This window comes from Lynx rufus, unplaced genomic scaffold (genome assembly GCF_022079265.1).
Source record: "Lynx rufus isolate CCGP_SWC_20201006 ecotype Redwood Valley unplaced genomic scaffold, mLynRuf1.p SCAF_7, whole genome shotgun sequence".
Classification (NCBI taxonomy): Eukaryota; Metazoa; Chordata; class Mammalia; order Carnivora; family Felidae; genus Lynx; species Lynx rufus.
In genome coordinates, this window is record NW_025814889.1 from 49,988,125 (window position 1) to 50,001,298 (window position 13,174).

General features: G+C 37.5%; 1 protein-coding gene across 1 annotated transcript in view; it reads right to left on the reverse strand.

Moving 5' to 3' along the window:
• Window positions 1-12,333, reverse strand: part of SLC15A5 (solute carrier family 15 member 5) — an 84,480-nt gene extending 72,147 nt beyond the window's left edge. The window contains exons 1-2 of the mRNA XM_047065543.1: window positions 11,973-12,333; window positions 7,629-7,851 (exon numbers count right to left, since the gene is read on the reverse strand). Of these exons, the coding sequence (XP_046921499.1) occupies window positions 7,629-7,851; window positions 11,973-12,333 (584 nt within the window). The remainder of the gene's footprint in view (window positions 1-7,628; window positions 7,852-11,972) is intronic.
• Window positions 12,334-13,174: the final 841 nt, after the last annotated feature.

A 13,174-nucleotide genomic window follows, 5' to 3' on the forward strand; every position in this document is an offset into this window, starting at 1 on the left:
GCCATATAGTCTCTACAGCAACCGCTCATCTATGTGTTGTGGTGTTAGAGAAGCCATACACAACACTTCACTGAATATGCCTAATGAATCCGGAAAAGGCTGCATGGTTAAAGAGTTGAATCTTCCTATTTATTCCACTTTTCAAAGTATGGGCAAACTCAGGTTATATCTGGACAATGCATTAAACCAAAGACACGACTGTCATTTGAATAAAAGTTTCGGTATTTCTTCCCAATGAATAGTATTACAAATAAGTACCTAAACTAGCAGTCTGGTTTGCTAGTTAATCTCTGCCTGTCAACCTTCCATTGGGTCTAATGAATTATTAGAATACATTGTTAGAATCACATTGAAGAGGGGGGGTCTTAACATTAAATTAAAACATTTACTGAGGTAGAATTAAATACAGTAAAATACCTGTTTAAATATATAGTTTTATGAGTTTGGGTAAATGTTTCAATTGGGCAAACACTAATAGATCTAAGTTTTAGAACACTTAACATTATCATTAAGATTTAAAGGGCCTCCCTGATTAGATCAGGCCTATGCAGGATTCCGGGATAATCTCTTCTTTGATTAATTTAAAATCAAATGATTAGAAACTTTAATTACACCACACAATCCCTTCACTTTTGCCATATAGCAACATAATCAAGGATTTATACCCTGTCATCTCTGCCATATTCTGTTGGGTGGAGTCAGGTCACAGGTTGTGCCCAAACTCTGGGGGATGGGTCTGTCAAGAGTATGACCACTATGGGTCATCCTTTGGCATTTCCTCTACTTGTTCTAATTGATCCACTCTTCCTTCCTTTTCCCTCCCTCCCTGTCTCCCTCCTGTTTTCCTCCCCTCCCCCCGCTCTTCCCTCGCCTCTCCTCTACTTCCTTTTTATCCCCTCTAAGTGAAAAGAGAGTCACCAGGCAGGACTGGCTACGGGAAAGGGATATTAAAGGTCTGAGGAGAAAGGAAAATGTTAGAACTAATCTAAAGGAGGAGGAGAGAGAGAAGACTGGATACTGGATACTTGCTATAGGTAATGCCAAGGGGGCCACACAGCTCTAGGCCCACAATAAAAGACTAGTAAATAAGTATTTGATGAATAACACAGCATCTCATAAAAAAATCAACTGATCAAACAACAACATAGAACAATAAACTGAATAATTGACCTGGGAAAGTAATCGAACATGAAACATGGCCATGCTGAGGAAACTGGTTCACTATCGTCCACTAATAGAAACTTGTCACGATGCAGGTGAGACACACAGAGTTTTGTAGGACAACTGAGGAGAGTCCCTAGGCTCAGCCTCCGGTCATCCTTTCACGCTGCACACTTGAGCTGTGGCTGTCAGCAACCGAGAGAAGCTGGAGCCGCAAGCAGTGTTATATTTCTTTCAATCTTTAGGAAACCCCCCCTTTTTTTAAATGTTAAATGTTGCTGAGAAAATCCAAGAAGACATCGTGTGGCTCTTCTAAACACCACATGGTGATGTAAACGAAATTACTCTAAAGAAGGTCAAAGAAAATTACAATTATTCCAAGACTTAAATCTTGTGAAAGGTAGTTAGAAACAAAAGAATTATAGTGCTGAATATCTAGGCATAGGAAGAGATTTCACATAAAGTACTCCATGTATTTTAACAGATGCCATCCGACCTATTTGATTGTGTAATTTTCTGAAAGAATTACCTAGTACAGGCATGTTTTATATATGTCTTTATTGATCCATGGACAGGATAAGCCATAGATAATTAAGGGGGAAATTGTATATGTATCAACTGTAAAAAAAATAAGAGAAATAAAAATCTACCGTCTTCAAACTCACCATTAAGACTCCTTTCATCTCATAGCTCACTAGCAAATTGAGTATATAAAGCACCTCTCACACAGAAAGTCAGAGAGCAAAGCACTAAAGCAAAATAAATACCAGTGATTAAGGAAAATTGAAAGCAGCAGTAAAAATATGTTTCTTTAGTCTACTTTTAAATACAGACTGGGAACTGCAAATAATGGGGAGTACGTAGAAATCTGATTTTTTTTGTCTTCATGATCCTATGGTATTGAATACAAATAAGGGGGGAAAAACTTGTTGCTAAAACTTCAGCAATCCTTTGGAGATTATTTCTTTTAAATATTTGCCTTACCTTATTTAGTAATCATTATTAGAGTCGCTCGAATATTTTGTCATGTCTTAGACGGACCAAGTTTCACCTACTTCAGAGTTATTGTAAGTGATTTTAGGGGAAATGGTTTGAAATGGTTTTTCTTAACCTGAGAATATACCAAGAGGGGAGGAAAGCTTTCAGGTGTTCATGGTGGTAGTGGACAATTTACGGAGTTCAGGGAGAACATTTTATTCTGTACTGAACAATATTGAGATAATTCACCAGGGGATTGGTGGCTCTTCAATGGGATAGAATTGAACTGTTCAGAAGCGTCAAGGAAACACTTGGGCACTGAAACCCTGGTGGATGGCTGTTGTCAAAGTTTGCTTCTTTTAGTAGAAACATTGGCCCATTGAAGTACTTCAGAGAACACTCTGGTAGCCATGAATTTGGGGAAAGAAGGATCAAATGGAATTTTTACAGGTCTTATTGTTTATCCATACTTTTTTTTCAACGCTGCAGTTAAAGAAGAGGAAATTTAATAAAGGAAGATATTGATTTTGGTGAAGAGATAGTATGATTAAAGTAAAAGGTATATTTTTAAATAAGAAATTTAGGAGAATATTTCACTCTTTCTCTCCCTGCCTCTCTTTCTTTTAACTTACTCTCATTCACAGTTGCTCCTGTGTATCATTTTCTTATTTCCTTAAAAACTTTAGACTATCGCATATTTACTGATGGAAATAAGTCCCTAGTCATGTACCTACTAATTTTAAATGCGACCACTCAGGCTTTAAGAGAAAGCAGGAGCAGTAAGTCATGTAAGAAATTTATCTTTCTTTTCCTCAATATTCTTTGGTTTCCACAATTGTATGTTGGAGAGGAATTCTGAGTGTATTTCCTGAAAGCTTACAACTTTGGCAAAGATAAAGGCTGTGCCTATTGTTATAAGAGTAGGTGGGTAGCATTTGTTAAACTTGAGTAGGACCCGTGCAAATAGAAGTTTGGAAGATTTCTTTTGTATATTTTTTAAAAACTTTATTTATTTATTTTGAGAGAGAGAGCATGCAAGTGTGCAGGGAAGGGTCAGAGAGAGAATCCCAAGCAGGCTCCACTCCGTCAGCGTGAAGCCTGATGCAGGGCTCAAACACAGGAGAACTGTGAGATCATGACTTGATCCAAAGCTGGATGCCTAACCAACTGAGCCATCCAGGCACCCAGTGATTCTCTTAAAGCTATTTACAGGCTATTTCTCAGTATGTAACTCACATGATATTTTGAATATTAATACAGTTATTCCACAAACTGCTTTGATTTTGATGGCTGAAATGTACTTCATAAATTATGATTTTACTACTGCAGAATTCAGTAGATTCATATTTTGTTCCTCTTCTCAAGGATCATGTGGATTTTCTCACTCAGATAGATTTTTAGGTGTGGTGAAAAATTGCTATGAATCATCAAAACTTTCCAAAGCCGCGTGGCATCCAGTGTGTGTGCTCAATGTTTAGTTTCATATCTTTGCAAGGTATCCCTAGACCACATTGGAATTCCTTTCCCTCAAACTTCTGGAATTGTTTTCACAATTCCGAAGCACTTGATAAATGTGTACATTCCCTAGCGATGCTTTCAGGAAATTCTGATCTAAGTGGTTGTGGGTGGGGTCTGGAAAACATTTTTAAATAAAGCCCTTAAGTGATTCTTAAAAGTAGGCAATTGCTTGAGAGCAGTTGTTCTTAAACCTGACTACTTAGGCAGCTTAAAAAAAAAAAAATTCTGGTCTCTCAGTCTCACCTCAAACCAATATATTTGTAACCTTTGATGTCAAGGCCCAGGAATCAGTATTTCTTTTTTTTTAAGTTTATTTTTGAGAGAGAGAGAGAGAGAGAGAGAGAGAGAGAGAGAGACAGAGTATGAGTGGGAGAGGGGCAGAGAGAGAGGGAGACACAGACTCCAGGCTCTGAGCTGATAGCACAGAACCCAATGTGGGGCTCAAACTGGTAACGGTGAGATCATGACCTAGGCTAACGTCAGAGACTTAACCAATTGAGCCACCCAGGCGCCCCAGGAATCAGTATTTTTAAGATTCCTCAGGTGACTTTTATGTACATCTAGGATTGAGAATCGCTGCTTTCAAACAACACTCAAGTAAATATTAAACAGCTTCCGAAAAAACATTCCGTGGGATAACAAATTTTTACCTCTGGTGTTTCCCTAAGATAAAAGTTATTAAATTCAAGTAAGTATTAACATCAGAATATTTTAGTGGGAAACAAATATTATATAGAATCAATTTGAGTACTAGATATTCAAAATTTCTGGGATGGAGTAAGTCAGTCTCTAGACTTTTTGAAGAACTCCACCAATATTCTATTTGGACTTTCAAATCATGTATAATTCACTCTGGTAACTGGTTAGCAACAGACTATGATATGCAGATAGGATGCAAATTATCAGGTGAAGTAACTAGAGAAATGTGGAAGCAAGATTTGAAGTTAATTGCAGTAGAATTTAAAATTATGGTTATAGACAGACTTAATTATCCACCTTTCTTTTTGCTTCCAGAAAAGATTCTGCACAGGTGTATTTACCTAGATGATCTCCAGTGTGGTAACTCTTAATTGCACACCTCAGATTTTGGAAAATGCTGGAAGAGCCAGGTTCTAATCTAGATAACAGCACAAGAATGTTGGCAGATTAGTATGCCTCTTGATTTCAGGGAGTTTAGCTATATTCTTTCAATAAGGTACATAGTTGAGGAAGATCCAGTACCAGATGGTGATGTTGGCTGGGAGTGGTTTTCTCACCTACACTTGGCAGCTCCACTCGGAAGTGGGGCTTTCAGTGCTCGAGACTTCCAGTCTATACTATTTAACATGATCATTGGGAAGCTTTAGGTGGTATAGATGCAATGACACGTCTCATTAAAGGTCCTGTAACTAGGAACATCTGACATCTGTGCTGAAAATAGAACTGGATGCAGCCTTCAAGTGGTTACAGATTCAAGTGGTATGCTGGTTTTTAAAGATACTACTGAAATTCATTATATTAACCAAGCTTGTAATTTCTCGACACACTTTTGACTTGGAGAAATAGATTTTAAATTAATGTGCTGCCCATTTAAAGATGGCCTCCTCCTAAACAGGTTCCCTCTTACCCAGAATTTAGACAACGATTTTAGCTGAGGACTTACTCGTCATTTAATTATAGTAACAGCTACCCTAATTTGAATACCTGTGATGTGCTAGGGTACTTTCTATCAAATAAGCTATAAAACAGCCCTCCAAGGTAACCCCATTTTGTGGATGAGGGACTGGTGCTCTGAGAGGTTAAGGGACCCGCTGAAAAGCATAAAACTCCTCTGACAGAGCCAGGATCCCATCAGTTTGCCGGCTGCCCAGTTGGATCCCTGTCCATCTTGCCACCAGCCCCCGCAGTATATACAGCAATAGAGTTAACATTCTTTTCTATGAATTACAAAAAGCAGTTGCTCCTAGTTTTCCCGTAGCTTGGTTTTAGGAACTTAAAACCAAAAAACTGAAACAACCAGATTCAGCCTTCAAGAAGCTTACCTTCCAGGGGGGTCCTTTATAACATGAAAGAGTAACACCTTGATTCCTCATGCACATTTCTAGGTGCTTTAACTTTAGGTTTTAAAGATTCTGCATGATTCTTTCTATTAGAGATTTTAGTGAAATTAGGAAATAATAAGAAGCCAAATTGAAATGTGTTCATCCTAAATTTGGCCTTGCTCCTCCCGGCTGCAGAAATTCATTTTCACCCTGCTCCCCATCCCCCTTTTAAAGGCCTAAAGTACAAACCCATTGGGAGTCCCCCCCTTTCCCAAAGGAAATATTTCATTCATATAATGTCTCCTTTGTAATCAACACTGAGAAATGTCACTTTGATTAAACACAACTCTGAATGACTAAGACCACAGTACAATAAATTCTCCAGAGCTATCTTTCAGAACAACTGATTGCTCTCCAGTCTTAATCCTCCAGAGTCTTATTTAATCAAAATGATGTTGCTAATTAAGGATTAAAACCTCCGAATAGAATAAAAAAGAAGGATTTTTCTTTCTCCTTTGGGCAGGTCAAGGAGGCAGAATTTGCTATAAGGAAGTAAAGAGTCCCTTCCACCCTTGGTAAAACTGCATTTTTTTCTGACGTTTGGACTGAATCCAAAACAGGCCTGAGTGCTTTGTAATATTAATATAACTGGGAAGAAAGAAAGAAAGAAAGAAAGAAAGAAAGAAAGAGGGAGGGAAGGAGGAAAGGAGGGAGGAGAAAGAGAGAAAGAAAGGAGGGAGAGAAAGAGAGGGAGGAAGGAAGGAAGAAACTGCCTTGGATAGTTACATGGTTGTATATACCTAGATTATTGATTCTAAATTTTTTCATTTAATGATTTTAATATGAATTTTCTTTAAATGTTTTGTCTGATTCTATCTGTACATTGCTTTTTCCCCTTGCTAACATTGATGGAAAGACAGAATATTTAGAAAAAATGTTGGCAAATCATTTCACAGAAACAGGAGAACAAAAGAATGTATCTCAGATCTACTTGATATTCCACTGATGAGTAATAATAACAACAAAATTTGCTAGTAAACGCTGAAATGCTCTACCTTAAGATCCAAATTTTATTTTTTTGAATCTGTATTCGATAACAAAAATTGATTCTAAAACCACATAAAGCTGTGTAAGAACTCACTGAAAGAGAAAAAGATTTACAGAAAGTAGTTAGATTTTCATGGAATCCAAACTCTTTTAGGTGTTAGGGGTGAAGTGGATGCAAGACAGAGGTACTGGTTGATGTTTCAACAAGTTGTAAAATATAATTCAACAAATTGTATTCAAATTGTGTTCAACACATTTAAAAAATTTACAATTTGTAAAATACAAAAATTGTAAACTGCAATTCAACAAATTGTAAAATACTTTTTATCTTCTCTGCACTAACCTGTGCATTTATAACCTCTGCCACATTAGTCTGCTACAGTGTAGACATAACTAACAACAGCTACCATTTATTGACCACCTATGATGTGCCAGGTTCTCTGCCCACAATGCACACATTATTACCTCTAATAAAAACCCAAGAAGAGGTATCATTATAACCCTCCATAAATGATTAAACTGAAACTTATAACGAATAAATGACTTGACCAAGGTCAGATAGCTTGTGTTAAGTAGAGTTGAGACTTCTACCCAGGCCTGTTTGGCTCCAAAGCCACCTTGTATTTAATATGATAAGCCACTTGTTTATTTGGAAGATTAATTTATCATTGCATTTCAGGAAGATGCTGGTAAGCTGTGGTGGTCTGTACCTGACTCATAGGCTCCCATAGTGCCTGGCTGAATCATTGTCACAGGCATTGTCACGTCCTCACTTACCCAACCCAGTCAATGACAAAACTGAATTACTACCATCAACAGGGTACCAGAGAGCAAACAATGAGAAATCCCAGGAGGGAGAGGAACATCATAAACCTTGTTTCTCTTCTAGCCAGTGCTACTTACCAGTTAAAAAAAGACATTTGTTTCTGGGATCCATACTCCTGAAGGCTATAAGCATCCGGGGGACAAATGATGGCTCGCATTGCTCCTGTGCCAAGGCAGATGAACAATAGTGCCATGTAAAACAGCCTGTTCTGCTCCTTTGTTGGTATATTGTTAATCATATGGTGTGTGCCTATATAGAAATCTTCCAAGGGAAAAGCAACCACAGATAATAAAACAGTGCCTGTAGAGAGAGAAAAAAGGAGAAAAAATATGGCACAGACCAACTGAATCACCAGACCATGTTATAAATAAGGCTTTAACTCTGAAAGTAGCATCATTATGTGATTGTCTTATCAAAATATTTGTTAGTCACTGCGATTCTGGAGATAGCATGATTTTTCTAAATGTGAAAACTCCCTTCAATATGTCTTTTAATGAATCCAGAGGCCTAGTTCTTTCCCCTCTCAAATTTGACGTATCTTTTCTCTCAGATGTATAAGCAAATCATGTCCATTTTAACAGAATTTGGAAATATGTCATATGAGAAGCTAGAGATGGCTGTAATCTCACGCCCCAGAGCCAACCACTGTTAGTAAGGGTTATTTGTTCTCGGTCACTAGAGTGATAGAAAACTCGAAGATCTCAGACATGTCAAAAGCCTGCTAAAGAAAATGTTTTAAGGAGAACATTATCAGAATTGTAAGAAGAACAGAGTCTTTTTTCCTTTTCTACTCTCTTTATCCTTTTAATGCCCTTAGGCAGCTGGGCAGAGCCATCTCGGCACACACAGAGAGGTAAGAAGGTGAGGTGGGTGAAGCAGTGCAAGCCTAGAGGAGGGAAAGACAGGAAGTGACAGGGCTGGGGGCCAGTCAAGCCTTCTCACTTCCATCTCTCAGGGACCACACTTGAGCACTTTCCTTGTTTGATAGAAATTTCATACTTTTGCTAAGCTCTTTAAATTCTGCAAAGCAATTATATGTATTATATTGTTTCATCCTGGAAAAGCTTTGTGATGTCAGAGGTAGATTTTCTCTTATTCCAATTTTTCAAAAAAAATAGATCAGATTTAGTGAGGTTAAGTGACTTGCCCAATGTTACAGAGTAACCGTGATGTTATCTGCCTCTTTTTGTAAGTGGTCAAATCATCTTATTTATTTATTCATTTACTTATCAATTTGATTAGTGAAAAATGCTTCTCCCTGTTACTTTTGTCTTCCATTTTTTAGATTAATTTGGCTTTCGTATTTTTGGTATAAATTTTTACATGGTGGTTTTGTGTGGTTAATTTTCTCAATTAGACTATAAGCTCCTAAAGGCAAAACTTAGGTCTAATATTTTATCTCCCTCTTACAATGGCTTTTATAATGTGAAGAAAAATGCACTCAATAGCTGCTTGGTAACAAATTGATTTATCATGAGAATGGGCCCTTTAGATTACTGAGGTTGAGATGTTTCCTGTCAAGTTTGGCCAGATGTGATACCAACTGCTTTTTCTCTGCCACTCAGTCCACTTGTCTCTGGAAGGGTGATGTGAGGCCTGGCTAGGCTAAGGGCACCCAAAGGGGATGGGCAGAGAAGTTACTTCTTGCAGCAACTATATATTTAAAGACAAACACTTTTAAAAATATACATTTGTTTACTTATTTTGAGAGAGAGAGAGAGCGAGAGAGCACTCACAAGCAGGGGAGGGGCAGAGAGAAAGGAGAGAGAGAATCCTATGCTGTCAGTGCAGAGCCTGACCCGGGGCTCAAGCTCACAAAGCATGAAATCATCGCCTGAACTGAAATCAAGAGTTGGATGCTTAGCCAACTGAGCCACCCAGGCGTCCCTAAAGACAAAACACTTTTACCTTTGTGTACATTAGAAAGATGCTTTGCTTCCATCTTTTGAGAAAATGTAATATGTTGATTTCATTGTATCAAAACTTTATTTTTATCTGTGGTAAAATTGATGTAATAAAAATACAAGTCTATTACACATATGATAGAAAGTCTCCTCTTTGATGTGTGCTATTGTGCACTACATAATCAGCACACATACTTCACAGGTCTTTGTAAAACACCAAGATGTGGTATCTCCTCTGCTAGGTCGTGGGGCCCCACTGGATTTCCTCTCCAGAAGCTAATGAGTCCATCAGAGAAGACAGACATACAGGTGGAAATTATATTATAATGTGCTAAATGAAATTATAGAGGTTTGATTAGAGTATGGGTGAGCACAGAGAAGTGAACAACATGGGTCTTGAAGGAAGGACAGGATTTTTCAAGTCTTGGATATGGGGCAGAAACATAAAGGAAGGTTGAAAATTTCAGACATACAAAAAAGCATATGTAAAATTTTTAAAGAAGGGTAGTAGACAAGAAGTTCAGCATGGTTGAGGTCACACATTGACACAAAAGCCTGGAGAGGTAAATTTGGGACAGATTGTAAAGGTTCTTTTGTACTAAGTTGGATTTTGTTTTTTTAGATAATACAGCCAATATATAGATTTATTGGCTGAGGAAGTCAATGTTGTTAGTAGAAAGGTATATGGATTGGAGTCATACTGATAGACCAGTAAGTAGGCCATTGTAATGATCAAGAAAAAGCAATCTACAGTTTTGAGCTAATGTTTAACATTGGAAATAAAAGACACATTTTTGATAGAACCTCTGATATTCAGTGACTGGTTGGAATTTGATGGCAGCTGTGAGTGGGGGCCGAGGAAATAGCTTTTAGTAAGAAAATGAATGGTTATGGAGTTGACGTAGGTCTTTTGTTGGTCAAAATCTAAAATTGGGACTTCAGTCCTAGTCTGATGGCTTACACAAGAATTTAGACTGATAGGAATTACCATGTTAAATAAGAAGTTACCAAAATCTATGGGTGTGGTCTCTTACCAAATTCAGAAGAGAAACCATTCAGATGCTTGCCTAAATGTCTCCTTATCAGAAAACATTCCCAGATACAGAATAGTAACCATGTCACTGTTTAGTCTCCCCTGTCCCCTTACTGAGCCATATTTTTCATCATAACAATACTGAGCACCTGGCATAATGTCATTTGCTTGTTTACATTTCTCTTTCTTTGGAAAGTCAACTCCAACAGAGAAGAGACTGCATTCCTCCTCTGTTGCATTCCCAGATCCTGGGACAATGCCTGGCACAAAGTGGTCACTGAGGAATGTTTATTGAATGTTGACTGAATATTTGCCATGCAGTGGCTTTGTTTTTATTTAACAAAACTGGAGAAGTGAAGAAGTTATGTTTAAATCACACTCTATTGGATGAATGGTGAAGGTAATTGATCACCTGCTGGAAATTGGGTGATATGTTGGATACCTGATATCTACCCCTTCCTCATTTATCTCCTCCCCTGTTCCCCCAAACCTGCATTTCTGCTACACTTCTCAGTAATGGTGAATTGCATACTACCTTCCTAAGTTCCTCAGCTCAGAAACTTGGAGTTAATGTTTGTTTTTCCATCATATTTGTTCTCTTATTTAGTAGCCAAGTTTTAATGTTTTTTTCCATGTTCTCTCCTGGATTGACACTTCTCCTAGACTGTCCTCTGAGGTGTTCTGGTCTCTCTGTATAAAACCTGTCACTGTGGTTGTCTATCCTTTTTATTGAAGAAAAACATTTCCCAACTGTTTTAATTATATTTTCAGTGACTCTGTTGTCCAGAAGAACAACATAACTTTCAGCCCCAAGTTCCAGACTGTTCATCAACTTATTCTCTATACCGTATCAAACAATCTTGATATCTCCCCAACATTTGTCACAATCTCTTGACTCCCAAACTTGTGTAGATTATTTATTTTTCTCTATATAAAGAAGCACAGTGTAGTGCTTGAATTCATTCATTTGTTTAGCATATAGCCATAGTTCATAATATAGAAATCATGCCTGCATATGCAATCTTAATTACTATATGGCTAATTAAAAACCACCTTTTGATGAAAACATCCTCAATTATTCTACGTGAACTTCAAAACCCTTCTTAGCACATTTCATTGTAGTTGTGAAGCAAGTGAACTTCAGGTTTCACATAGAATTTGTCACGAATTTGGGCTTGGGGCAGGAAGGGGGAAAGGAGCGCATTTGAAGCACAGAAGACAGACACATAAAGAGGTAATTATTATAAAAGATAATCAGTGCAACGATATAGGTATCAAAGCATCCACACATCCACACTCACACATACGCACAGATGTTTACTAGCATCCCTCAAATAATACAAAGAATAGTATAAATTGAAACAATACTCTTCATTTATCACATTTTAGGCTAACAGCAAGATAAGGATAATAGAAAGTGAAAACTCTACCAAAAAGCTATTCAATTAAGTTGCAAAACAATCCAGTCAGAAGAGGACACTCACCTAGAAAATGTAGACATAAGCAAACATATACCAGTTTGTTTCTTCTTAGACGGACATCAGCAAGCCATCCCACAAACACAGGGGTAAGTATTGAAGTTCCAATAAAACACAAGTTCAAAATGGCTGCCTGGTAATTGAGGTAGCCAAGCTTGACAGTGCAAAAGGGGATCATATTGCAGACGACTTCAAAGAAAATGAACCTCTCACACAGCTCCACCAGAAACAAACAGATTCTAACCCGAATTTTTTTCCCAGAGTATGATGAAGAGAAATAACCAATATGTCTTATAGTTTTCTCCTTCTCAGTGCGGTGATTTAAGGATATTTCTTCATCCGTTATTTCAAAGTCTGTAACAGGCATGACTACCCTCCTTGAATACAACTTTTGTTAGTGTTTTGAACTTGGTGATTTTTTTTTACTCCCAACCCTCTAATGAAAAAATAAATAAGATCTTTGCTTTGAATTTCACAACTCCACGCTGAAGTTTCATACTCTTTTTGCACATTAATGTTGTTCATTTTGATGATCCGGGAGCATGGGAGAGGAGACACAAGTATTTAAATGTTCATGGTAGACCAGCGTAGCCAAATCTGATTTGTTTGTCTAATTATTTAGAGGCTAATTAGGCTTTTCCTCCAAACTTATATTGTATGACATGAATCCTGTTGCATACATGTAGAAACTCATCTGCCTCACACTGATAAAGGTTTAAATACTGAGGCAAAAGAAGCAGTTTTTCAGGAGAATTTGAGTACTAGATCAAGAAATAATTTGAGTCTAATAATTTCTGATACTTTAATTAAACAAGCCAGAACAGCACCAAGAGATAAAGCGCGAAAGGAAATCTATTTTTGAGGGGGCAGAATACCTTATCATTATTACATTTCTTGTTATTTTTGGTTGAAATTCTGATAAGAAAGCTAATTAGGTAACAAAAGTGCTGGTACATTTAGGTAACAAGCAGAGTTTGCAAGAAAGTAATTTAAGTGCTCTAATGAAAGGAGAAAATATTAAACAAAAACCCTTTTCCTTTAAGTTGACCCCATGCTTGTAGAACAGCCTCTCGGAGGAAATCAGAATCAAAAGGTGCTTTTTGACTCCTTATTATTAGTCAGCAGCAGGGATACAGCAACCATCCTACACATGCTTTGGGGAATATTGGATCTGGTATCACCCTGACCCTCCTCCAGCTGGGTGAATG